Source organism: Vipera ursinii, assembly GCF_947247035.1.
Source record: "Vipera ursinii genome assembly, chromosome: Z".
Lineage (NCBI taxonomy): Eukaryota > Metazoa > Chordata > Lepidosauria > Squamata > Viperidae > Vipera > Vipera ursinii.
Window position 1 is genome coordinate 42,115,688 of NC_139517.1, and position 26,255 is coordinate 42,141,942.

Here is a 26,255-nt window from a genome sequence, read left to right on the forward strand (position 1 = left end):
GGTTTGGGTTGGTTGTGCTATATTGGGTTGAGTGGTCAGGGACTTTTTGATGAAGTTGCGTGGGTATCCATTTTTTTGGAATGTGTTGTATAGATGCTCCATTTCCTTTTTCTGCTGTTCTGGATTGCTGCATTGAGTTTGGGCACGTTTAAATAAAGTCCTTAAACAGCTTCTATTCTATAGAATTTAAATATAAACAGACAGCAAACAGCACACCTTACTAGTACTAATAACATTACCTAGTTAGGATAATGAAATGTCTGCAAGAAAACAAGAAAGCTCAGAGAGCACCGAGGACCCCTCACTCTTGGGTCTATATTAAGATAATTTTTCAGACAATCTGTGAAGGTAGAATGAATTAATTACAGAATAGGAAGGATCATGATAGCAAGCTTCTTCCCTCACATATGTCTATCTGAAGGCCTAAAGAAAATGTGCTTACATATAAATATATTCATACTACTGGTAGTCCAAACAAACAGGAATTTAAAATCACACCGAAGGATTCTGTTTTTAAAGTGCCTTCAATTCTTCAAATTTGTGTTGTTTGGAAAGATAACATAAATTGCTACCACAGTACCAATCTCTACACTATGTTCATTGCATTCTAATGTTGAGCTGAAAAGCGAAACATAAGGGTCAATTCTAGTGTCCCACATAGCCATGGTAACAATGGAAGACTTTTTTTGTAATCTGTGTTCCACATAGTATCTTTGGCTTGTTTCAGAAGAGGTCTCCAGAGGTATACTCTCATGCTGTATGCAGCAGCTAAACCGATTTATTTTTGGGTCAATTGCTACCACATCTAGAATTGGTCAAAGGCATTTTTTTCATTTGCACTGATAGCACTCTGAAGAGTTCATAGGCATGCCATTTTCTATCAGTGAGAATGTACCTCACCTTGACTCTAAAGTCCTGAGCAAAAACCAATTTGTCCCTGCTTCACATAGAGGTTCTCATAAAGTAAAAGGAGCTTTATATCCTCCACTCTAATAGCAACAACTTTGTTGTTGTTTTTTACACCACCAAGCTTATGAGTGCAGCCTGCTTGTACTGTACTGATTGAATGCATTTAACCTGGGCTTTCTAGTGCAGGGCTTTTCAACCGGTGGTACGCATATCACCAGTGGTACTTTGGCACCTGGCAGGTGATACACAACTGTCCTAGAGAACTGATAGCGAGGGAGGGGGGGAAAGGAATGAGCTGAAGCAGCAGCAGCACCACATAAGCCTGAGGGAGAGACAGCTGGAGCTGCTCAGCAGACACCCCAGGATCAGCGCCGGGCTCCAGCTGATCGGTGCTTCTGGAAGCTGGAGATGCCCTGAAGTGAAAAGGAGGAGGGGGGAGAGAGGAGAGGATATAAAAGGAGGTTTTGGTGGGAAAAGGCCACCCCATCCCCTAGGTGCGCGAAGAGGAGGCGGCGAGCACCGGGCATCCCTGCTGACCATCCCTGCTGACCATTGAGAAAGAAAAAAAGCAAGAGAAGTGCTTCCATTTCCCCCAGGGTGGGAGCTGAGCGGCACAGGGCACGATGCAATCGGCGGCACGTTGAGAAAAAGAACAAGTACTCCCAAAAAACAGCTTTCATTAATTTGCAGCCTGCCATCGCAGAATGTCTCTGCTGAGGGTGTGGGTTGTTAGGGGTGTGACTCCCCCTCCAGCCCTTGCGTGTGCGCGCACGTGCACACACACACACATACACACACATGTGCAGGTCTGGGAAAGGTGAGCTGAGACCCACGCAGAGGCAATGACAGGGGGGAGGGATCAAAATGTGCCCACCACTGCCTAACTGCTGCCACCTCTGCTCAGAGCCTCCGGCAGTTTTTTTTTAAAAATCAGGGAAGGAAAGAAGGGAGGGAGGGAGGGAGGGAGGGAGGGAGGAGAGGCAACTTGGTTGGAAATGCCCCAGTTCAAAGGAGAAAGCAATTTTGTGTTCTGTTTTGCCACAGACAGAACTTTGTTGGCAATCCAAATTAACACTGGTATTCTTGAATTGTGAGCAATTAGGAAAGTATCCCCTCCTTGTGTGTTGCTAACAGCCATTTCCAGTGGGGAAAATAGGACAAAGCAGAGGGGGGGGGGAGAAATATTTTCCTTTGCTATATTTCCAGTCTCAGTTAGACCAAGGCACGGTCCCTACAAGAGAGCCCTTTTAAGGATTATGTATTAATAGAAAAGCAACTAAGCTACCTTTGTTCCTAAATGCTAAAGCTGTTGCACATAAAAAACAGAGGAGCTCTGATCAACTATCACAGCCATCATTTTGACAGCTTTGATGTACTGTTGTCTGTGGATGCCCCCACTAAATGCAAGCATGTATTGTGTAGTGGGTCCGACGCAAGGAAGAGACGCCAGCCGGTATGTGAGTTCAGCTCTTTATTGGAAGGGGGTAGTGAACTGGGGACTGAGGGCTACCTGGCCTCCTTAAATATCCGGCCAGGTAAGCGGACAGCCAATGGGGTTGGCCCTAGGTTTCCCGCCGAAAATCGTTCAGGCCAACGCCCCCTGGTGGCTGTTGCTATGCAGGTGCCTGCATACATAACACCCCTCCCCCCTTAGAGAAGAACCACATAACAATAACAACTTGCAACTACTACAACTATGTACACTGAGTCAACACTAATAATAAAAAACAATGATGTCACTGCATGGGGGTCACTTGCACACATAGTCCGACAGGTAGGCAGGTGTCCTGTGCGGGCGGTTGGATCGTCTGGGTGTGGTTTGGCCCTGGGCTTGGACTGTGGGTTCTTGAGGCCTTTGTGCAGGGCTGCAAGGAGCCGGGATTAGAAACCCTCCTCCTCTGGTCCCTGCTCTGTGTCGTTCCCGGCTGGGCTGACCTCTCCTGGAGTGTGGTTCTCCTGTTGGGCGTGTGTGATGTGCTCAGGGACGTGTGTGATGCGCTCAGGGACCCTTCCTCTGAGCTGATCAATGTGTCGCCTTATGCGTCTGTCCCCCTCCACCCCCCCAATGTACAAGAGGGGTCCTGTTTTCTCAACCACTGTCCCAGGAACCCATGGATGTCCAGCCCCCTAGTTCCTTGCCCAGACCAGGTCCCCCACGTTGAGAACCCTGTGTGTGGGTGATGATGACAATGGTGATGATGGTGATGATAGCCTTCCGGTCTCAGCTGCTACCCGGTCTGGGTGTAAACGGTCCAGCTTGGTGATGAGGCGCCGTCCCCATCGCAGTTCTGCTGGGCTCTTCCAGCAGAACTGCCACGCATGGTGTTGTGTGTTGGGCGAGTAAGAATTTCGCCAGTCTGTGATGCCAGTCCCTGCTGATGATGTGCCGGAGTGCGTCTTTGGTCGTCCTTACCATCCGTTCGGCCTGCCCATTGGTTGATGGATGGAAGGGTGCTGAGGTGGCGTGCCTAATCCAGTTCGCCTTCAAGAACGCCTGGAAATCATTAGCGGTAAACTGAGGCCCGTTATCTGACACAATTACGTCGGGGAGGCCGTGTGTGGCAAACAGAGTTCTGAGCACCTGGATTGTCCTCCCCGAGGTCATGTTGGGAACAGGGACTACCTCTAACCACTTGGAGTGACTGTCCACCACTACTAAAAATAGTTGGCCCTGGAATGGCCCCGCATAGTCAATGTGGATGCGGGACCATGGTGTGTGTGTGGCCTCCCACCGGTGTACTGGTGTGTGTGGCATTTCTGGCCTGGATCTCTGGCACGTGTAACAGGCCTTGACCCGATCCTCAATTTCCTTGTCCAACCCCGGCCACCAGAGGTAGCTTCTAGCCAGAGCCTTCATCCTGACCACCCCCGGGTGTCCTTCGTGTAAGGAATCCAATACCCTGGCCCGTAGTACAGTGGGAATGATGACCCTGCTACCCCAGAGGAGGCACCCCTTGTGTGTGGAGATCTCGTCGCGTCTATTGAAATAGGCCTGGAACTCTGGCCCCGGGGATTTGCCCTGCCACCCTGTGCAAACCCATGAGTGCACCCTGCCCATGATGTTGTCTGTGGCTGTGTGGCTGGCAATGTCCTTGGCTAGAACTGGATACTCGGGTAGTTCCTGTAGGGCTAGGATCTGTGTAGCTGGTGCTGGGTCTGGATCCGGGGTGTCTAAAGGGAGCCTACTTAGACCGTTTGCTTGGCCCATCTCCTTCCCTGGCTTGTGCACCAGCTTGCAATTGTAGGCTGCAAGGAAGATGGACCACCAGAGCATTCTGGGGGACAGAATTTGGGGGGTCTGCCTGTCCGTTGTGAACAGGCCCAGGAGTGGTTTGTGGTCCGTGAAGACAGTGAACTCCCTGCCATATAAGTAATCGTGGAATTTCTTGATTCCTGCCACGATTGCAAGGGCTTCTTTGTCAATTTGGGCATAGTTTCTTTCTGCTCCAGACAGCGTCCTGGAATAGTAGGCTATGGGGATTTGTGCCCTGTTGGGCTCAAGGTGACTGAGAACTGCGCCCACATCGTAAGGGGATGCATCGCAAGCAATGCAAATGGGCTTGGACTCGATGAAATGGGTACTGTGGACTTGTCCGACAGTAATGCTTTCAAGGCCCTGAAACTCTGGTCATGGGTGGCCGTCCAGGCCCATGTTGCCTGCTTGTCTAGCAACCTGTGGAGCGGTTCAGCGATGGCTGCCTTGTGTGGGAGGAATGTATGATAGAAATTCAGCAGACCCAGGAATGCCTGAAGCTCTGCTTTGTTCTTGGGTGTGGGTGCTAGTTTGATGGCCCTTACTTTGGATTCTGTGGGGTGGATTCCCCTGGCATCTACTCTAAACCCCAAGAATTCTGTGGAAGGGACACCTATGCTGCATTTCTCCCTTTTGAGTTTGAGACCAGCTGTGCACAGCCTGGACAGCACCTCCCTGAGCCTACCTGCCAGTTCCTCTGCTGATGCTCCTGCAATCAGGATGTCATCAAAATAGGGGCAGACTCCTGGAAAGCCCTTGAGTGTCTTTTCCATAACCTCCTGGAAAATGCCAGGAGCAACGCTGACTCCAAACTGCAGCCTGTTCACCCGGAATGCCCCCCTGTGTGTTACTATGGTTTGGATGTCAGCTGTTTCCCTAGTGACTGTGAGTTGCTTGTACGCCTGCGCAAGATCGAGCCTTGCAAAGATGGCGCGGCCTTGGAGGGAAGCGAGAACGTGGCTGACCGTGGGGACCGGGTAAGCGTGCGGGTTTAGGGCGCGGTTCACCGAACACTTATAGTCAGCGCAGATCCTTATTTCCCCGTTGGATTTGAGGGGGGTTACGATAGGGGTTTCCCACTCCCCCCATCTACAGGCTCTAAGATTCCCTGGGCCACCAGCTTATCTAATTCGCGCTCGATTTTGTGTTTGAGCACGAAGGGGACTCGCCGCGGCCGGACCCTAACGGGGGGGAAACGTTCGAGTTAAGCTTGAATGATATGGGGGGCCCGGTGTACCTGCCCAACGACCCATCGAAGACGTCTGCGAACTCTCGGCAGACGGCCTCAACGGAGTCCCCCTGGATCCGATGGATCCCGGAGACTGTGATTCCCAGGGCCTCAAACCAGTCCAGCCCGACCAGGCTGGCTCTGTGGCCCTCTACCACTACAACGTCCAGGTGCCCTTCACGACCCTTAAACCCCATTGAAACGGTGGCCTCCCCCTTCACCTTGACCGGCGAATTCTGAAAATCGGTCAGGGTTAATTTTGTAGGCCGTAATTTAATCCGCTGCTTGCTCCGGCTAGTTATCTAATTAAGGGTCTCGTCTGAAATAATCGAGACCGCTGATCCAGAGTCAAACTCCATGCTGCAAGGGACGCCTTGCAAGTGGATTGTTAATCTAATTTTGGGTTTGAGCAGCCGGCGGCTACCCATGTGGTTAATGGCCAGCTGGCTCTCGACATAGCCAATTTGCGTTTTGGTAGGGGCCCCAGTACCTTCGAACGGCGGTTCCTCCGGCTGCAGCTCATGGATCTCCCCTCGGGGGGGGCGGCTACGGCAGACCGCGGCTATGTGGCCTGTTTTCTTGCAGGCCCGACATGTGGCGGACCGGAACTTGCAGAGGCTGCGCACGTGGTTTCCACCACACCCTGCGCACCTCTGAGGGATGGCGGCGTTGCTGGGAGGCCTGGGCCTGTCTGGGCATCTGGCTCGCTGGTCGGGGGTCTATACTCAGGTCGTCCTCCTCTGTGGCCCCTTGCCGGTGGACGCTGGTCGCCTGACTGGGTCTCCTGGCAAGCTTGGACGGCCCCGCAGGCCGCTTCGTGGGCTAGGATGGCGTGCTCGGCTTCCTTCCTAGAGAGACCTCCTCTCTCTCGAACAGTGCTCCTGCAGCCCCCTGTCCCGTAGGCCGCAGATCAGCCGGTCCCATAGCCGCTCCTCCAAGTTCGTGAACCTGTAGGTGACAGCGGCTTCCCGCAGGGCGGCGAGGAAGTCAGCACCGGTCTCGTCAGGGCGCTGGTCCCTTTTTTCGAATTGTGACCGCGCGGCCACCTTGGAGTGCCGGGGCTTGAAGTGGGCATTGAGTCTGGCCACGAGGTCCCGATACGCGACGGTGTTGATGGCCTCCTGGGGGAACAGATTCACGGCGATCTCCAGTACTGCTGGCCCCCCGAGGCAAAGCAGGGCGGCTGCCTTTGCACCATCCTCCGATATCTGGTTGAACTGCATGTACAGTTCAACGTGAGCCAGGTAGCGGTTCCAGGTCTCGGGGTGGCGGGTGTCGAATTCGCGGGGTTGTGCGGCTCTAGCCATGGCAGCGGTTGCGGTCTTGGTCGCGGATGTGGCACTTGGCGTAGCCGGGTTGGTTGGCAGTTGGGGCGGGAAAGAAGGAAAATGCCTTTCCTTTCAGCTCGCGGATCGTTTCCCCAGTGACTTCAGCTCTTGGTCGGCAGCATCCCACCTTCGTCGCCACTATTGTGTAGTGGGTCCGACACAAGGAAGAGACGCCAGCCGGTGTGCGAGTTCAGCTCTTTATTGGAAGGGGGTAGTGAACTGGGGACTGAGAGTTACCTGGCCTCCTTAAATAAGGAAAGGAGAATGAAGAGGGAGGGAAAAAGAAAAGGAAGGAAGGAAGGAAGGAAGGAAGGAAGGAAGGAAGGAAGGAAGGAAGGAAGGAAGGAAGGAAGGAGACTATAATGAGAAGGAGGGAGGGTCTGAGGGAAGTCCTGCTTTAGCGCTTGGCCACGACCAGCCCTGCTGCCCTTTTGCCATCCCCTTCTCCCCTCCTCCTGACTCTCCTGGTGGTCTCCCATCCTGTCACTGAGGATGCTTTGGTTACAAAGCTGAGTCTCCTCACATGGAGAGGGAGTGGGCCTCACTCTGACCCATAGGACCACTTTTTGCAACCTGGCCAAGGAGAGCGAGCCAAGCAGCAGTAGCCTCAGGAGAAAGTAAGCCCACCAGGCACCCCCTTGGGGAAGGTTGGGCTAAGCTGGGCGCTTGCCCTCCACTGCCCAGGGCTCTGGGCAGCTTGCACCGCCAGGGGTCCTCCGCATGGCCTGAGAGCAAAGAAACCGCCACCAAAGAAATTAAAACCAGTACTTTTTTTACTTTTTTTATGATTTGTAAATTTTATTAGCTTATGGAATAAAATACAAAAATACAAAAGAAAATAGTAGGACACAATGGGGAGGAAGAAGGGGGAAAAATGAGGGGGAGAAGGGAAAAAGAAAAGGCATTGACTTCCGACAACCTCTGTTGCAGTAGAATGAAGCATTAACATCGAACCTCAATTTTTTACTTTTCCATAATAGTATAAATTAGCCATTTTTATAACAACAAATGAATCCAATCAGTAAAACCCAAAATCCCTCACCCCCCCCCTTTTTTTTTTAGTCATCAAGTTTTTGACACCGGTGGTACTCGAATATTGTCATGTCCTAAAAGTGGTACAATCTGTGAAAAGGTTGAAAAGCCCTGGTCTAGAGGAGGAAGAACTGATTGGCTCATGTTGTGTTCAGCATTTTGAATTCGGTAGAAGTGAAAATTACTGCAAATCAGCTCCAGGCTGCTTTTGAAGGATTGAGGAATAGAATCCATGGCGGTGTAGAAAGGTCCCTATTAGCAATTAATCAACTCTTTCTCTGGGCATCTCCTCTTAGCTCTGCTCTCTGAATTTCTCCACATCAGGCAGCATTTGGGTTTTTTTTAATCACATAGTGGAAAACTCCTTTTTTCCCCCTTTCCTTTTTATGCTTCTCTGTGTACAAGAAAGATTGCTACTGCCTCATTTTTCTACAGTCCCACTTTTCAGACTTCCCTCTTTGTATGACATACCTTTCAATTTTCAGTATTCCAACCCTTAGCTAATTTCTTCCTCCCCCTCCCCTCCACATTGGTCTCTGCCTGCCATGCTACTCCATTACATCTATACTCCATAGCATTATTTTATTTTTCAGAACCTCATAGATCCATTTGCAACAAACTGCACCAAATTACAACTACTGTCACATATTCTGACAGCTCTTCAAGGTCTTAAGTCTTCCTGATCATTCATAAATCTTTTAACATGGGTGACAGGGAAAGAATGTGGAATATCCACATATAAAGCAAATGTTCTGCTACAAAGCTCTCTTTGATTGTTCTCTTGTCTTATTTTCAACTATCCATGTATATGTGCATTTCTATCCATCAGTCTCTAATTTTTCCAGCTTTATAGTTAGTCCTCGATTTAGGACCACAATTGAGCCCAACATTTCTGTTGCTACATGAGACTTTTGTAAAGTAATTTTTTGCCACATTTTACAATTATTTTTGCCACAGTTGTTAAGTGAATCACTGCAATTGCTAAGTTAGTAACATGATTGTTAAGTGAATCTGGTCAGTTGCCAAAAGTCTGAATTTTGATAATGTGACCATTAGGATGCTGCAATGGTCATAAGTGTGAAAAATTGTTATTTTTTTCAGTGATGTTGTAACTTTTAACAGTCACTAAATGAACTGTTGATGACTATCTGTATTTTTCTTTTGCTTTTTTTTCTTTCTGTCATGTCTCTCAGTTACAATAGTTACTATTCCCTTCCCTTCTACACTCTTTATTGGTGAGTGGCTTGAAGCCAGCCTACCTACCTCAGAACCCTAAAGGCATCCCAAGATGAACTTTTTATTCCAAATGGCACCAATTCTAACCTCAGACCAAGGACCTGGGTTACTTATCTTTTCCCAGTTGTCTCTACCATCCTGTTTGATCCAGTGAAAGGGGCACGCTCTGGATACTGTCAGCTAAGATGTTGCCTAATGGGGTCCAAAAGAGGAGCTTTTTCTACTATGGTCTCGCCCTTTGAAATATCATTCCCCTTGAGATTAAATTGGCCTCCATCCTTGTGCTTTTCCATAAGGACTTGAAAACTTATTTTTGTGTCCAGGACCAAGACCCTACACATGTGACATTTTTCATTTTTATTTTTTCATATGTATTTTATTGCAAACTACCTTAAGTTACCTACGATAGATGGAAAGTTATATAAATTGAATCAATAAATTCAATCAGGAACGGCTGCATTATAAAAATCACAGCCAAGGTAAATTCAGACATGTGGAATGTCTTCTAGGAAAAGAGTTAAAAGATAAATTAAAATAATAAATAAAATGTCCTAGGTACTAATAATAACCTCCACCATTTTATGTTCAAGTATAGCAAAAAATATGTAGGTAGTGGTTAGCAGCTGGGAAAATAAGTGGAAAGGAATGAGGGAATGCACTACTAAAAGTTGTTGGTTTTTATTGTTGTTGCTGTTATTGATCATCGCAGTCAGCCAGATGTTCAGACTGGATTTGGCATTTTTGTCTACCTATTGAGTCCTTACCAAGGACCTGGGATAGGCAGATGTGGATGTTTGATGGTATTACAGATATTGTCACAGGATGGAAGCAGTTCCTAGTAAGGCCACCTTTTGAAATTGACTAATGGCGAATTTGTCAATGCCAATGGTGTTCAAGTGGTGCTCCAGTTCTTTTGGGATTTCACCCAAGGCGCCTATTACTATTGGTACTACCCTTGCTTGCCTTTGCCACAGTCTTTCTATTTCTATTTGTAGGTCTTTGTATTTTGTTATTTTCACTATTTTTCCTTGTTTGAGAGTAAGTGTGGCACATTTGTCCAAGCCAAACTCCATTGCAATATCTTGGCTGTATATATGGACAGTGTTCAGTAGCGATCCTATTTCAGATGATGTTTTTTCATACAGCTTCAGATCATCCACGTAAAGGAGGTGGCATAGTCTGGCAGATGTTTTTGATGTTTGATAGCCATGTCCTGAGCTATCCAGTATTGTTGACAGAGGAAACAGTGCAATAACAAATAGTAGTAGTGATAATGAATCTCCTTGAAATATTCCTCTCTTGATATTAACTTTTTCCAGTCTTTCACCATTGACCTGCAACTATGTTGTTCATTGTGCCATCTAACTTTGCACAAATTTTCTGATGTTTCTACTGACTCCTGTTATTTCTAGGCACTTGATTATCTAGTCATGTGGCAGAGAGTCAAATGCCTTTTTGCAGTCATGAGGCAGAGAATCAAATGCCTTTTTGTAGTCAATCCATGCCACATCCAGGTTGGTCTTCCTTTTCTTGCAGTTTTCCAAGATCATTTTGTCTTTTAGGAGTTGATCTTTTGTTCCTCTGCTATTGGGGTGGTTTTCTTTCTGTTCGGGTGGAAAGACATTGTTTTCAATTAGATGCTGTTGTATTGCATCAGCTACGACACCAGTTAGCAATTTGAAAGTTGTTGGTAAGCAGATAATTGGCCTGTAGTTGCCTGGTGTTGCACCTTTTGCTGGATTTTTCATTATTAGGTAGGTTTTCCCAGTTGTTAGCCACTTTTCAATTTCTCCTCCTTGTAGTATATTGTTGAACTGCTTGGCAATGAGCAGTTAGATGTTTCAACCAAAACCCATGCAGTTCATTTTCACCTGGTGCTGAAAATGATTTTTGATCTTCCATGCTCTTTTTTGTACCATTTTTGTTGTTATTACTAGTTCTTTCATTTCAATTTCTATTTTATTTGCATCCACCTCTTTTAACCAAGCCGCATCCTTCTTGTGTTTCTTTGGGTTATCCCATATCTGCTTCCAGAACTGCACTGTTTCTTCCTTGTCAGTTTCTCCATTGATGGATTGGTAGAAATGTTTCTGATTGGATTGTAATTGGAGGTTCTGCCTATAATTTGCAATTCGAGCTTCGTATCTACTGATTTTCCTGGCTATAGCTGTTATTTGCTGCTTTATTATTCCAGTGCTTCCTTGATCTTCCTTGTTTCTAAATGGTATTTCTTGATTAGGTATTCTTTGGTCTTCTTTTTCTTCAGCTTCTTTTCTTTCATCTGTTCTAGCTTGCTTGCAATGTGATCTTAACTTACTGATCATATTTTCTACTTTAACCTTCCATTTTTGTGGTGCACTGTTTGTTTGTTCTTCTTCTTTGTTGATTTTGCATCCCAGGTATTCAATTATAACTGCAGCTGTGCTCTACATTAGTTGGTTTGTTTCTTGCAGTGAATTGGTGCTTATACTTGATATTGCAGTATTAGCATCTTTTAATGCTTGTGCTAGCTGATTCTTTGGAACAAGCTTCAATGCAGGCAGCCTCATTCTGTTGTTTTTGTGGTGTTCTAGATGCTCAGTTATTCTTTGTTTCAATTCTTTTATTTCTTTAGGTAGAAGGCTTTGTTCTTCCTGAGGAAGAGGTGCCTGGTTTCCAAATGAGAACAGTTGTATACCTCTGCTGGATTCCTTCACTGCCAACTCCCCCTGGCTTGTAGCTACATTCTGAATTACTTCTGGCAAGGCTTTGATGTCGTTGCCCTGGGTAAACCTTTGAAGTTCATCCACTTCTGTTTCTGTGAATATTTTATTTCGTATTATAAATCGGCATTGATCTGCTAGTCTCTGTTCTGTTATTTCTGATTCTGGATGTTGTTCTTTCCAGAACTGGTGCATTCATTTTAGATATCCTTCATCATCATTATATTATTATTATTATTATTATTATTATTATTATTATTATTATTATTATTATTATTATTATTATTATATTGCTGCTTATGTTTTATTAGTAGTTTATCTTCTACTTTGCTTTTTGTATCTTTATTCTTTTGTTATTTCTTTTTATATTATCTGGAAAACCTTATATAATAAAAAAAAACTTTTAAAAATTTTAAGGGTATGTGCAGAAACAAAAAAAAAAAAAACACCCCTAGAAGTTAATCAGGGCTTCGTCCTGAACTACCACTGATCCATTTAAAATCCTTTCACCTCTACTCCACACAAAGGAGAAAGGAATTAACTGCTAGCATCTCTACCCATGTTCTTGCTTTCGTTTTATGTTCAGTTGTGTGCAAAACTACTCCTGTGATGTGGTATGAAAGCCACAAAGCTACTAAGCCATCTTCTCTGTTAAAGAACCTGTGAATTAAATGCATGCTCATATAGCGCAGGAATAGTCAAAGGGCGGAAGCAAAAATTCCACCTATGAGAGATCAAATTATTTACATATTCTAGATATCTGAAACTGCAGAATAAAATATCAGCTTTGCCCCAATTTTGGATAAACTGGTATAAAGCCAAAAGAAGCATGAGTCAGTTCTCTCTTAGCCAATATTGTGAGGTCTCACAGTTTTTGAACTGTTTCTAGACTGCTGAAAAGATTCTCTATAGAAGTGCCATGTGCACCGAAGTGTTACTGTTATTCAAGACTGAAGAACAGCCTGTTCGTGCTTAAAAATTGTTTCTTTCTTACTGGTTCATCTATTACAATATTAAAATATCCTAAGCTGAAAATCAGTTTCTTCCTCCTATATTAAGTTGAAGTTTATGTTTATGTTATCTCTTTTTTTCCCCTCCAATACTTTTTGGGCAAAATATTATAAGTTTCCCCAACCATGTTTTTCATCTAGCAATCTCAATGTATACATGGTTGTACTTTGACAATAAAGGTTCGTTCATTCATTCATTCATTGGAATAAAGCAATAGTAAAACATCTATGCAAACTGGGGCAGATAAGAAGTAAGAAGGTAGAGGAAGCAGTTTCTCTGGGGAAAAAACATGGAATATCCTTCCCTTTGCTGCTATGGTAACAACATTCAAAGGAAGCACCCTGGGAAATTTCTTATCCAGGCTCTTACAAAAGAATGGAAATACATTAGGCCAAGTTGTGGGGAGAAGCAGATTTAGAAGCTGCCTAAGCCATGTAGCACCATAGAAAATGATCCCAGTTTCTTTGGAGCCAGATACGATATAGCAATGTGTTGGAGAATTTTTAGAATCTGAATATATTTTCTTTAGCATTTTCTGGAGGATTTGCAACCATAACAGCCTCCCTATCCCTTAGGGAGAAAGAAAGGCACATTTTGAAATAAATACTTCAATTGTAGTATACAACAAAAAGTGTTGAGACAAACAAAACACGCAACAATTTCTTGATAAAGATTGATGCTAATTAGCCCTGCATGGGTCTGGCCTTGCAGTTTTAAAGGTGGCATTTTTCTCTCTTTCTGTTACTATGCCAAAAAAGCCTAGATAGAATTCATGTGTATTATTCTTATATGTCACTATGGGTCAAATCAACTGTTCATCATGTGATAGTTACCTTTTATCCTAGGAACAACCTAGTGATGTTGGTTGGTCTGATGGTCAATTGTTGCCAATATCCTTCAAGTGAGCTTTCTGGCTGAAGAGAAATTTGAATCCAGGCCTCTGCAATTCAGTGCCAGTAATTTTCCCCAGACACCTCACTTTGACACTGATCCTATCTTAGAACAGACTCCCAATATATACAAATGTTTACAGGAGGGAAGGGAGCCAACACGAACTTCCTTTCACCTCTGGGGATGAAACACAAGTGAGGTATCTCCATGGCAGTGATGGAATTACAGCCCGGGCCAGGCTTTCCTTACCTCTTGATGTTCAAGTGACTCATGAGGCTTCAGGAGGTACACATCTTTTCCATCAGAGAAAACGCCACTGAAGAAGTACAAAGAAATACGAAGAGGTTACATAAAACACTAAAGCAACTATATTTACGTTAGGAGGAAAAAATTAAGAAACAATATTCAGGCAGACATCAGTAACTTCCTTAGGACAAAGTTGCAGGTTTCTAAACAGTTGCATGCTAAGCATTTCCATGAAGCAATCATAGTAGACATTCCTTACTCTCACTCAAGGAAATAAAAACAGAATATGGACCAAGAAATGTCTATGTGCAGATTGCAACCCCTTAAGAAATAATAGGAAATATTATTATCAGGTGCTAAACTGGTCTTCAATGTAGTAGAAACCACAATTACAGCATGCTGACATCACCCCCAAACCCACTCAGCACTGGAGTAGCAACTTTAATCTAGTTTCTGATTGATCAGAATTATTATTTTAAAAGTATTTATGATCAGAATTATTATTTTTAAATGTCTAAATTAATTCTTCATCTATAAAGGATACCAACATATCCAATAACCAATTAAAAAAAAATACAACACAACCACAGTGATTTTGCCTTGATGGAAACCAGGCTTTCTTTGTCATGTTTCCTCTTCCCATTTCACAAATTCCTTACTTACTGTAGGCCGTGGCAGGTAGATAAAGCCACAAAAGAGTTTGCTTCTCCACGGACATTGCCTTGATAGTAACAGTGCTCACTGGTTCCCTAAAAGAGAGGTAAAAACATCATGTTTTCTTTTATCTGCTTAAATTCTTCTAATGCAAATTGGCTTGTTCTACAATACAAGAAGCAAAAATAAGCAACCAACTAGCAAGGACAAATCAAACCTTCCCTACCACAGCGCTATCATTCAGATTCTCTATGCTACTCCAGAAGCAAGAAGGGAGTATGTAGAAAATACTCATTGATATTATCACTCATTCAAAAGATGGGTAGAATAAAGTATGTGCAGTCAGTTTATTGGAGGATGAGAGAAATAGAGTATCCAACAGAGCTGGAAAAATGGGAACTTTTTTGAGAAAAAATAAAGAAAGAAGTTAAACTACAAGTTTAAGGACTTAAAAACTATTGGAAACAAGGAGCCAAATCTTTATTTAGAAACTTACAAATGAACTAAGAGTCCAGATAAATTTGAAGTAAGAGTTTGGAATTAATTATTAAAAAAATTTCTCCTAGGAAAATACTTTTGTTTTTATTTTTTTTTAAATGTAAGATTTTAAAAATTGGACACTAAACAAACTAGAAGCAAATAACATTACAATTAAAGGAGAAGAACACTTAAATTTGACACAAATACAGAATAGAATAGAGCAAAATATTTTAACATTGGACATATGAAGGATATTTTTAAACAATGGACCCAAAAGTTAATTTAACAATGACTGCCTCTATAAATAGACTTTATTTAAAAGATGTTATAGAAGAGGAACAGGTTTTATCAGACAATACTGAAATCAATTTGAAAGTGGCTTTAAAAATAACAGGCTATAAGAATGAACGGAAAAAAATATGTTACATGGACATATAAAAGAAACTAGTTGACGTCTTCATAATTAAAAGGGATATACAAATAAGAAACCAAGAAAGTAAGCAAGATAAATATTTTATGAAGTTTTGAAAAATTTTATGAGAGGGAACAAAGAAAAAATGAAAAGAAATAAACTTCTAGCACACTATTTGAAGTGATTAAACATCAGAAAGATCAAAATAAAAGGAAGAAATATACAGTTAGTTTCTTTGATCAAGGTTAAAACACATTATGTTGTTATTTCTATAACAACTAATGCACTTTTGATGATTGGGGTTGAAATGAGGTTTTAAGGATTTGGGATATAGGAAGAAAAGATCGTTTATTTTAAGAGAAGATAATAAGTTATTGGGGGTGCTGGACATATACAACCTGGGATCGAGACCCGAGTCCTGCATGACAGGTGAGCTCCCATTATTTGCCCTAGCTCCTGCCCACCTAGCAGTTTGAAAGCATGCAAATGCAAGTAGATAAAATAGGTACCACTTTGGTGGCAAGGTAACAGCATTCTCTGCGCCTCAGTATATAGTCATGATCAGAGAAATGTTTTAAGATAACATTGGGTCCCTCGGCTAAGAAACGGAGAAAGGCACTGCCCCCCAAGAATCAGATATGACTGGGACAGGAGAAATCTTTACCTTTAATAAATTATTAAAATTGTTTATGCTTGTGGTAAAGAGGGGAGTCATTCTTTTCTATATATCTTTTTTCTTTAATATATTCTTATTTTTTTTTTCTTTTCTGTTTTTCTATTTTTTTGTATCTATTTTTTCCCTTTTTTAGTTTGCAGGTTTTTTGTTACTATAATTTTTTAATAAAATTGCTTTGAAAATAAGCAATAAACTGAACTTGAGGCCTTCCAAAAACAAATGGTGCACTTTGCTATTGGACAATGGCTCTTCCTGGGGATAAGGTAAACAAATTTATTGACTTACATTTTGTTATATCACAGTTCTGTGAATTTTCAGTTGTATTTTTCTGGCATTAGGTTTAGTTTTTTAAGTTATTTTTAAAAGATCATACCCTTTGCTTTTTTGCATGCTACTATTTTAGATATCTTTTTTTCAGAACTTGCTCTAACGTAATTAAAAGAAATTGTTTTTTTTAAAAAATAAATTATCATTATTTGGATGTAACATTATTACAGCAGTAGAGGTGTAAATGTAATATGTGGTTTGTCTTTTAGTATATGCTAAATAAACTTCAAATTAAATTTAATTTGTTTCATTTTGTTATTGCTTTTTTAAATTATTATCATTAACCAAATAAATAAATACTACTACTGCTCTAATATAAAAAGTAAACAGGTATGAAAAAAGTGACAAAAAACAGCAAAGTAAAGTGGAAGAAGAGTCTTGAAACTCGATTTCTTTGTTGTATTTTATACAGTTACACTTACACATCTTTGTATAGCCAAAAAGAGAACAAAATTTTCAAAGCTGCCTAAAATTTGCACATACTTGAAAACATAATACTTCTCATCATAGTGGAAAAAATGTCAGGTATGCTGTTGAGAGATCACCTCAAATCCCCTGAACACCTTTCTTATGTTCATGGCCTTTAACGTATCATAAAATCTGATCCTGACATCCATTAAAGAAAACATTTTCAAATGTTCTCTATGTGTGACTGCATGACCATCTCATGTGAATGTGAACTGTTTTCTCCCATCCTGGATAATTCAGATCTTGATATTTCAGCTTTTGGGGAGATAACAGAAGAAAGGATTATCATATGTAGAGGTACAAACTACAGAGACATCAGGCAGAGGACTAAGGAAATTAGCTAGTCTTCTGAAATTATGATGAAAAAGCTGAGAGGAGAAGATTACAGAAACCAAGGCAAGAGATGACGAGAGAATAAATTAGAATGTATGCACACAGACAGACTCTCATAATACTTTCCACCACTTTCCACTCTCCAAATACAGATTCCAGATGTTCTAGCTTTCTACCATTCAGTACCCTCCAGATATGTTGGATTATGACTGCTATCATACTCAGCGCTACTTAATTTTAATAGGAACAATAGTTCAACATAGTTGGAGAGTGACAGAGGGCCGAGTGTTATCTTTCAGGAATGACTTGGTGATTTGGAATGTACAGCTCAAAGAAGCATGGCATTTAAAATGTAAAGTCAGTGTGGATAATCCTGCACTTGAACAATAACAGCAGCAATGAACAATAAACAATAATTGAAATGACATTGGCACATCAATACCCAGCTATGCCCTCTGTGTAGAGGCATGCCTGTCTGCTGACCTTCTTTCACCTGCTTGTGTCTTTCTATGAAACAATTCACGAGTAGTCCCTGCACTGCCTATTGTGTTCAAGGTTGTTGCAGTATGACAAGCATGAGCAAGCAGCCACCTCCCTCTCATGTCTATTTATAGAAAACAGCATGGTTCAGGTTAGCTCGGAGAAGAATGGGGAAAGCCATCGCTCCTGGCAAAGCAGGGAAATAAAATGGATGGACTCGAGGATTGGCTGCAGCTGCTTGGGAGGCTGTGTGTGACCAACCACTTAGCAAGCACTTAGTATTATTGATGCTCTACTTATGAGGCTTCCTTTTGTAGGAAGAACAGGGCTATTTCTGGAACATCCATTCATTCTTTTTCAGACTCAGCATCTGCAATCTACATCTTTGCTCTGGCAGCTGCAAAGTACAATCAGCATTCCTCCCATCCACAATCTTCCCGCTGCCCCACCCAGCTAGTTTTTTCATGTTTAACAGATCAGAGAATTAGCCTGAAATAAATACAGGTCAAGGTCTTGTAACAACGTTCTCTCTCAATCATTCAACCAATCTCTCAATATCTCTCAATCTCTCTCTCTCTCTCTCTCTCTCTCTCTCTCTCTCTCTCTCTCTCTCTCTCTCTCTCTCTCTCTCTCTCTCTCTCTCCACATATTTCAATATTAAGTCAAACAATATAGATATAGAGCTTCAGCTTCCTTACCATGGTGTGGCTGGCGTTTCCATCATGTCCAAAATGACGTTCCACATAATTTAAGGACAGCAGATGGCTGATGGGAGAAGAAAAATATTGAAAGATATATAAACACTTTCATCAATGTTTGAGATGAAATGTGCCTCATATTCTCCTGCTTTCCTAATCCATTCTTATAAAATTAACAGGATTGAGGACACTAAAACCTTTGCCATTTTTTTGTGTCACTGATCCTATCCCTGTTTACTCACTCTCCTTTGCTTAGCATGACTGCTCTAAACTACCCTCTAGTTGACAGTCATGCCAGTTGTATGGGTGCATGTGATGAGAAATTTCTTGAATGACTATTGTGATGGGGGCTTTATCATACAAAGCATGTGCTACATTGTGAGCTCTCTGGACATTCATGAATAAACTCTTGCTGTTGGTCTCAGTGATTCCCACGTTGTGTTACTTCTAGGATCTCATAGCTTAGATTCTGAAGACAGACTTTCTCTGCAAAGACTTGCCTCAGAAGATTCCTTGGGAGAAAAAGCAATGGATGCCAGCAACCAGAATTCATTCCTTGGCCAATCTAGATTGGGAAATAGTAACGCTTGCCTTTCCTCAATACAGATATGTGGATCTCATGATTGAAATCCACCCATTCTTCCCAGATGCACTATAATTATTGATCCTAGACTTGTTCAAGCTTTTAACTATTTTGTTTGGAAGAGCTATACACTCATAAAAAGGATCTTCAAACTCCCTAGAAAGGGGGGGAGGCTCAATGTAACCCAGCAGCTGTTAGTCCCTGGCAAATATCTCTGCATACTACTCTTCAGTTCTATGGTCCCCAAGCAAATTCCAACACTGAAAATGAACACTGAGCTTTGCTAAGGTCATTTTTCAGGGCATCTGGGCTCCTGGGTAAAAGCAGGCACAGTCTAAGGGTGAAACTCAGTTACCTAACCTGCTCATTTACCACACCATATCTAGTTACAGACTAAGACTCATCATCAGCAACCTCATCTTACAATGATCTAGTGCCTAACCCTGAACTTAATTTATTTTCAAGATAGAGCAGGAAGAACAGAAATGTTTCCAGATGCCTTATTAAATATTCAAAGGCACTCACCTAATCATACCTTTCAGACATAGTGCTTCAAACTATATTCACCCCAGATATATATTTACACATAATTCAGGAGCTAGTATGAAAAAAGCCAAATATCTTTATAATATTTTCTGATTCATATAATAATAAAAAATTCACTGCATGAAAAAAAATCTCTGGTTTCTCACAGCCACACCCCTACTTATATCCTATTTAAACTTGCAATATGTACATAGAAGCTCATATATTGATATACATTATGCAAATAATCATACCTTCAGGAGCCCCCTGAAGTTAGTAAATTTAAACTAGTAATAATAAATGTAAAAACACTGGGATCTGAGTGGAATTAATTATGACTATAATCACAAGCACAAAATGAGCAAATTTATGCCAAATGTGGTGCCATAGTTAATCGTTTGTTTGCACTGTTTCACATGTGTGCACCTGCACCCACACATTAAAAAAACCTCTTGTAGCTTAACTTATGTCTATACTTTTTCCAAACTCGCAACAGAGCACACCTTAAAATATGTGTCTTAAACACACTATCCACCTTCTTATCATACAATAAATATGCATGCCAACCAAATAACAAATCATGACCCTCAAGATTTAATAATCTCCCTTGTGTTAAATTAAACCAGTCACTTAACGCTGACAAAGCAGCAGCCTCATAATATAATTTAAAATTCGGCATTTTAAGACTACCTCTTTCACGCATATCTTGCATTATCTTAAATTTAACTCGTGGTTTTTTTCCTGCCCAAACAAATTTTGCCATTCTTCCAAATTTAAATCCTTTTTAAGTATAGGTATCATTTGAAATAAAAATAAAAATTTTGGCAAAACATTCATTTTCACTGCCGCTATTCTTCCCAATAAAGACAATTGTAGTTTTTTCCAACTATCTAATTCTTTTTGTATTTTTCTCCATAACATTTCATAATTATTTTTATATAACTTCACATTTGAGGCTGACAGATATATCCCCAAATATTTAATCCTTTTAACTATTTCAAATCCCGTTAATTCTTCTAAAACAGCCTTTTGTGATACTGTCATATTTTTAGACAATATTTTAGTTTTTTGTATATTGATCTTAAATCCAGAAACTTTCCCATACTGCATTATTATCTCCATCAATTCTACAACCAAATAATCTGGCTGAGTTACTGCAACAACCAGATCATCTGCAAACACCCTCAATCTATAGTCCTGATCTCTTATTTGAACTCCCCTAATTTTTTCCAAATCACGTATTTTAATCAGTAATATTTCCAATGTTAAAACAAATAATAGAGGTGACAACGGGCACCCCTGCCTTGTGCCCTTCTCAATATTACATGGTTCAGTCAAGTTATTGGGCAATACCTAAACACGCAATAGAAAATATACATGTGGGATTTAAACATGATGAGACTACATATAAGGAAATTTTAAGTTTAGAAAGGAATGTATGGCAACTAAAGCCATATAATATTTTAAAAGAAGAAAAGATTGTACAAACTTGGTTCCAGTATGGGCAATTACAGGCTAGATGGAAAGAGGACCAGAAAACTGGTTTTTCGATGACTGATGAAAACTTGGTAAAGCAAATTAGAGATCAAGGACAAGCACATATAAAAAGGATATATAATGCATTGATAGAAATTGATTCAGAAACGGAATTCGTTAAAGACTGTATAATAAAGTGGGCTCAAAATTTTCAAGAAGTTATAACAATGGATACTTGGGAAAAGATCTGGGTTAGAAATGTAAAATTTACACAGGCCCAAAATTTAAGAGAGAATTTTTATAAAATGTTTTATAGATGGCATTTAGATCCTAAAAAATTAGCAAGTATGTATCCGAATTGTCAGCCCAAATGTGGGAGGTGTGGTTGTGAGGACGCAACGTATTTTCATATATGGTGGACATGTGAAAAGGTTAAAGCTTTTTGGATTAAAATTTGGTGGAATATGCAAAAGATATTTAAGAAAAGGATAAAGTTCTGTCCGCAATTGTTTCTATTGGGTATTATTACAGATACTACTGTTATAGATATTAAGTTGATGTTGAATTTAATTACAGCAGCAAGACTTTTAGTAGCGCAATATTGGAAGAAGGAAAAACTGCCGACTATAGATGAGTGGACTTTAAAAGTTTCTAATTTGGCGGAAATGGTGAAGATCTCAGCGTACTTGAAAGACCAATCGCAACAGAGATACATTGTGGAATGGAGGAGATGGATTGATTATATCCAGAACAAATATGGGACTAAAAAGATTCATTTAGCATTTGAATGAGTAGTGGAGTTATATGATGTATAATTAGCTAGTAGTTATTTTGTTATTATTCTGACGATGGAGAGTTAAAGTGCGATAGACTTTAATGCTTTATTGTTGTTAGCATATTTTACATTATGTTTGTTTGTATTTTTATACCCTGTATTCAGCTCTGGGAAGTCGGGGAAGGGGAGGGGAGGGGAGGGGGGGTTGGGGAGAGGGGGGGAGGGGGTTTCTTTTTTGCTTTTCCTTTTTTTGTATTCTAAAATGTATTTTAAAACTTTTCAATAAAAAAACCTCTGACAATTACTGATGGAATACTGTAAAATAGTTTCTGAGATAGAGGGAACTGAAATTTGACTACAGCATAAGCAATAAAACTGTTTTTCGTTGACAAGACAGCTCAGAAGTTATAAATAACAAGTGTAGTGTCACTAAGCACGTCCAGGGTGACTTTCTCTTATTGTTATATAATTATAACATCTCTGAATTCATCAGAGATGCAGGAGATACATACAGTACTTCAGTACTGAAACTCCTTTTTATAAATTAAACACAGTGTTGCCCCTTCCATATCTCAATATTTTAATTAACACAATTATCAATACATATAAATTAAATCAAATCTTTATTACAGCCATAGACCAGCATAATCAATAAATATAGACAGGGCTTTTTTTCTCATAGAACACTCAGAACGGAGTTCCGGCACCTTTTTTGGATGGAACCTTGTAGGGTAGGCAAGGCAGGTTGTATGACATGTGTGAGTTCCGGCACCTTTTTCTTTTACAAAAAAAGCACTGCATATAGAACATTCTCTGGAACTCGAATCTCCATTTTCACTTTTTTTTCAGCTGTGTTCATAATTGTTTAATAAAAGCAGATGGTATGACTGCAGCGGCCCTTTCCACTCATAACAAGCATTTAGTCTTATCACACAAACATATGCATACCCACCTACACAAACAAACAGGAAGACAAGTACATCTTACACAGTTGCTGCACATATCTTGGCTTGCCATCAGAAATATAAAATCAGCACACTGTAACTCCTATCCTGTCACACTCTGTCATAACCATATGTTAAGAAAAAGTACACACCCACATACATGCCTGTGAATTTGCCTACTACTTCCTTAGCTTTTGCCAATAGAGTAGCTTTAAATTTCAGTTCTAATAACTCCCAGCCAATATGCCCACAATATATTTGAGAATTAAGAGTGTTGGAAATCTACACACTGGAAGACACCACATTGGGAGAGGTTGATATATATGAGGACTCCCAGGTTGAAAATTTCACATCTCCCATACTGCAACCCATTCATGAGATCTTGGTCTCTTCTTTTGGAGACAAGAACATGGTGTATATAATCTAAGTTAAAACACTGCTTCTTCCATATGCAGTTTTTTAAAACAAATATCTGAACTGAGATAACAATGTTGTTCAATCTCATTATTGTTTATTAACAAATTAAAACTATAATAATTGTGTTATCATCCATTATTGCACTAAAATGGTCACTATGAGATAAAGTCTGTAATAATTTGACAGATAATTTCAGACTATCTCCTGCCTGAAAAGATTACATTTTTCTATTATTTTGTCTACTCTTATATATGTAAATCTGCTACTTGACATAAGTATCTCACAGCTGATGAAAGTTTATACCTTAATATATTAATTCCTCTTTAAGGTATCATGAGATTAAAATATTCAGAAAGTTGCCCAAATGACTATTGTTCCATTATCTATATCTATCTATCTGTCTGTCTGTCTGTCTGTCCATTTATCTGTCTTTCATGTATCATTAAAAGTTTTGCAAATAACTTAGAAGCTAGCACAAACTAATAAAAAGTAAAAGAAGAAAAAAGAAAAAGAAGAAAAAAGAGGAAAATATACATTAAGAGAAAACCAAAAGAAATAGAAAGAAGCTTCCAATTGCCTCTGCAGCTAATATAAATACAGTAACAGTATTCTCTTACTCTATGATTCCAAAAATGCTACTGTTTTTCTATTTCTATTTCTTTCCAGTCATCAAAACCACAAATCATGAATGCATTTTTTCCGTTTCATGCAAAAAGTCTCTAAGGGGTTTCCAGACAGTCATTAATATAGGTATTTTTGTGTAATCAAAGAAGTTAATTATTTCAATAAAAAAAGAAGTTAATTTATCCATTTCTGCTTATTTATATGCCTGAAGAATCATTTGAATGAAACATATTCTGTATGATTAGATCCAGCTAATTCAACTTACTGTTTATACATTTGGGGAAGGACAGGTTCACAAGAATCTCTTGCAATTTACCCCACAATTTGCCCCAGCAGAGATATACTTCTCCTGAATATTTTGCTATTAGAATTAAGACTCATTGATTAACTAATCCATCATAAATTGGCTATCACTTTTTAACAGCCATTAGATAATAGTGAATCTCACAGGTGATTCTTCTTGGCTTACAGAATTTAAAAAACCATAGCAAAATAAACAAATAGATCAGATTAAACTATAAAAACATACATAATCTGCAGCTTTTACAATAATTGCTTACTATTTCAATTTGAGGAAAATTGCTGACAATATACCTTTTGTTACCTTACTTAGCTGGTTGTTACACTGCACATGTGGAATGGTAAATTACAGTTTGATAACAATTTACTAAACATGCCACAATAGTTTATGCTATAATCCATGGTTTATAAATCACAACAGCTGGGACCACCTATATTTGAAACCTAAACCTAACAAAATATTTAGGGTTTAGCATGGTGTATTAACCCAGTTACTCAGTTTTCCATAACAGAGTTCCTAAGAGTCTATTTTCTCTGTGATCAGAATCCATTTAAAAAAAATGTTGAGACCATTATGGTAGTGAGCAGATACACCTTACAGAATGACTAGATTTCCTGATGTGACTCTGAGCAATCTGGGGCTCTGTCCACTATAAGCCCTGCTATCACATATAAACATACAACACACATACACTGTCTAGCTAGCTTTATTTATTATATTCTGATAGAAAATCTCTAAGATTTCGGGTATTTTTACAATTCTGCTATTCAATATTCTTAATCCTTTCACACGAAAGTATTTTATGACATATGTTGAAAATATGCACTGAAATATTCTCTATTGTACCATAAGAAGCAGTTTATCACAAAGAAGAATCCTAGTTTAGTAGTGACACAACTTTCTATGGACAAGATTTATTTCTTTTTTAAATGTGGACATCTTTTACTACTTCCTTATTTATTCTTTGTAATTTTCTATTTTCTCAAGATTTAGAGTTCTATATATAATTTTGCTGAATATATTTTTTGTTCCAATTATCAAAGAGGCTCCAACCAACCACTCTTTCCCCTTCCTTTATCATCCAATCAAAAATGGAATCTTACATTTGAATCACAAGAACAATCACTTTGGCAGTAAATACTCACTGGTTCAATTCAAGATCCAAAGTGAAGTTTAAACCAAAGGCAGGGATGAGGAAACTCACTTGGGCCAGATGGATAACCTAAAAGAACAAAAACAAATTAAGGCAGAGCCTTCTTTGACTTTTGCCTTCATTTGCAGTGATATGAAATAAGCATGTTGCACACAAAATGTGTCAGTTGTTCTGCAACTGCTTATGCAACTGTGATCACACATATTCCCTCTTAAACTTAATTCTCCTCTCCTATCTCTTCATATGCATACTGTGAGAAATTAATTTATTGCAATCATCACATATATAGGACAAAAGAACACAAATGCCTTTATAAAAATGCAGAATACCTCATTTAATTTAAATTCACAACCATCATACCCAATACACCTCATGTTAAAGAGAATATCAAATTAATACTTATTAGGAACCACCTTACTTGCTCAAAATGATTCTGCCTGTCCTGTGAGGTCAACTAAAGAAAGACTCCTTTGGCTCCTGGTCTGTTGTGAGATATGTGGGCAAGAAACTGGTCTCTATAGCAGTGGCCTCCCTGATGTACAATATGTGGCCCACAGAGGTGACTGCTCCTGGCATTGAAAAGTCACTGAAGAAGGTCATTCTCAGCAGGATTTGATGGTTGAGGGTCATTGGGAACCATTTGTGGTTTTGTTCTGATGTTATTTGAATTGAAGGCTAAGATCTGTGGTTTGGAGTACATTTCATGCTCAATGTTTTTATTTTGTCAAGTGCCCAGAATCTATATGAGGGAATGGCATAAAAACTCTGAAGGGAGGGAGGGAGGGAGGGAGGGAGGGAGGGAGGGAAGGACCCCATAGGACAGCTTTTCCTCAGATATGCCTTTCATTATGCTTTTTCAGTTGGGTCATGCTCTAGCCTGAGGATGAACTAGGAAAAAGGAACCACTTGCTCTGGGGTAGCTGCAGTCCCAAGGGTCGATGCTGTGTGCCTGTACAGTAGGAGAAAATGGATCATGATGGAACAAAGCAAAATGAATCTTGCCCTAGTTAAAATCACACCTCAGCCTATGGCAAAGATGGCATGAGGACAATCAGAAATTGCATGTTGCCCTGGTTAATTGTAGATTGCCCTG

At 40.4% G+C, this 26,255-nt stretch overlaps 1 protein-coding gene across 1 annotated transcript in view; it reads right to left on the reverse strand.

Annotated features, from left to right (window-relative positions):
- Window positions 1-26,255, reverse strand: part of ADAM11 (ADAM metallopeptidase domain 11) — a gene marked incomplete at its 3' end in the record, with an annotated part of 97,261 nt that overhangs the window by 50,199 nt on the left and 20,807 nt on the right. Inside the window, exons 3-6 of the mRNA XM_083378515.1 lie at window positions 25,155-25,231; window positions 18,365-18,431; window positions 14,500-14,585; window positions 13,840-13,906 (exon numbers count right to left, since the gene is read on the reverse strand). Of these exons, the coding sequence (XP_083234641.1) occupies window positions 13,840-13,906; window positions 14,500-14,585; window positions 18,365-18,431; window positions 25,155-25,231 (297 nt within the window). The remainder of the gene's footprint in view (window positions 1-13,839; window positions 13,907-14,499; window positions 14,586-18,364; window positions 18,432-25,154; window positions 25,232-26,255) is intronic.